This window comes from Peromyscus eremicus, chromosome 1, assembly GCF_949786415.1.
Source record: "Peromyscus eremicus chromosome 1, PerEre_H2_v1, whole genome shotgun sequence".
Classification (NCBI taxonomy): Eukaryota; Metazoa; Chordata; class Mammalia; order Rodentia; family Cricetidae; genus Peromyscus; species Peromyscus eremicus.
In genome coordinates, this window is record NC_081416.1 from 184,263,623 (window position 1) to 184,265,243 (window position 1,621).

At 53.0% G+C, this 1,621-nt stretch overlaps 1 protein-coding gene across 1 annotated transcript; it reads left to right on the plus strand.

Annotated features, from left to right (window-relative positions):
• Positions 1-1,375, plus strand: LOC131902642 (actin-like protein 9). The gene has a single exon (XM_059253650.1). It carries the CDS (start codon positions 89-91, stop codon positions 1,322-1,324), a length of 1,236 nt encoding a protein of 411 aa, XP_059109633.1. The 5' UTR covers positions 1-88; the 3' UTR covers positions 1,325-1,375.
• The last annotated feature ends 246 nt before the right edge of the window (positions 1,376-1,621 follow it).

Below are 1,621 nucleotides of genomic sequence, written 5' to 3' on the forward strand. Positions count from 1 at the left end.
CCTGGTCCTGACTGAGCCTCTTCTTCCCACACCCCTGAGAAAAGCTGCCAACTTTTGTCAATCAACCTCACCAAATTCACTTATAAAGATGGATGTAAATGGTCCCAAGTGCTGGGACCTCCACAAGTCACTTGATCTGAACCCTCGCTCAACGCTGACAAACAAGAATCTGCTACAAGAACCCTGTGGTGTGGTTGGTAACAAGCTGTCAACAAAGATGTGTGCTGTAGTCATTGACATGGGCACTGGCATGTGCAAGATGGGTTTCGCAGGACAGACTCGGCCCACTTACGTTGTGGCCAACGTTGTGGGCTGCCAGCCCAAGAAACAAACCACCATAGGGCAGCCAAAGGTGGAGACGTTTATTGGTGAAGCAGCCCATGCTTGCCCAGAGTTAAACCTGTTGCAACCAGTTCGTAATGGTATTGTGGTGGACTGGGAAGCAGCTGAACTCATCTGGTGCCACATCCTTGAGAATGACCTCCGAGTGGCCACCCAGGACCATCCTCTGATGTTCACAGATCCGCCCTTCAGCCCTGCCAGCAACCGTGAGAAGCTGGTGGAAATAGCCTTCGAGTCTCTTCATTCCCCTGCCATATATGTGGCATCCCAATCCGTGCTGTCAGTCTATGCCAACGGACGAGTTAATGGGCTTGTGGTAGACACTGGCCATGGGGTCAGCTACACAGTGCCAGTCTTCCAAGGCTACAACCTGCCCAATGGTATACAGCGCCTAGACCTGGCTGGTCACTACTTGACTACCTTCTTGGCAGAGAAAATCTTGAGATCTAGCTTGCCGCTGAAGAAGGAAGACATGGACACCATGGAGAGCATCAAGCACCATTACTGCTATGTGGCCTCAGATTTCCAGAAAGAGCAAAGGCGCCCTGATGACAAATTCCGGCGGTGCCTGAAGCTGCCAGATGGACAGACTATCACAGTGGGGAAGGAGCTCTTCCAGTGTCCTGAACTACTATTCCATCCCCCAGAGACCTCGGGACCTTCGTCTTTGGGCCTCCCGGGCATGGTGGAACAGAGCCTCTGCATGGTGCCCCAGGAACTGCGGACCGACATGGAACAAAATGTGCTTCTGTGCGGAGGCTCCTCTCTCTTCACTGGCTTTGAAGGCCGCTTCAAGGCTGAGCTGCTGCAATGTCTTAATCCGGGTGCCCATGTGGTTGTGGCGGCCCAGCCCAACAGGAACCACTCGGTGTGGATTGGGGGATCCATTCTGGCCTCCCTGCGTGCCTTCCAATCCCGCTGGATCCAGCGTGAGCAGTATGAGGAAGAAGGTCCCCATATAGTGCACCGCAAGTGCTCTTGATTCAGCACAGGGTGGGGAGGGGTGTGGGAATAAAGCTTCCTTAAAGAGCCAGCTCTGTCCTGTCCTGTTCCATTCTCCCCCATCTCACTCACTGAAACCCACCCAGGAGCGTCAGATATGAACTCACTTGCAGACCAAGGCCACTGAAACTTCATCCTCACACATTCCTGGGTGAATCTGACCTAAAGCACCTCCCCTAATCCACACCCTGGAGACATCCTAGTTCTCACCTCTTCCTCCATAACAACCCTTAACACAGTACCTTTGTCAATGAATCTCATCAACCCACCATCCGGA

Excerpts from the sequence above, each read along its gene's own strand:
- LOC131902642 (XM_059253650.1), top strand. The coding sequence starts at position 89 with ATGGATGTAAATGGTCCCAAGTGCTGGGACCTCCACAAGTCACTTGAT.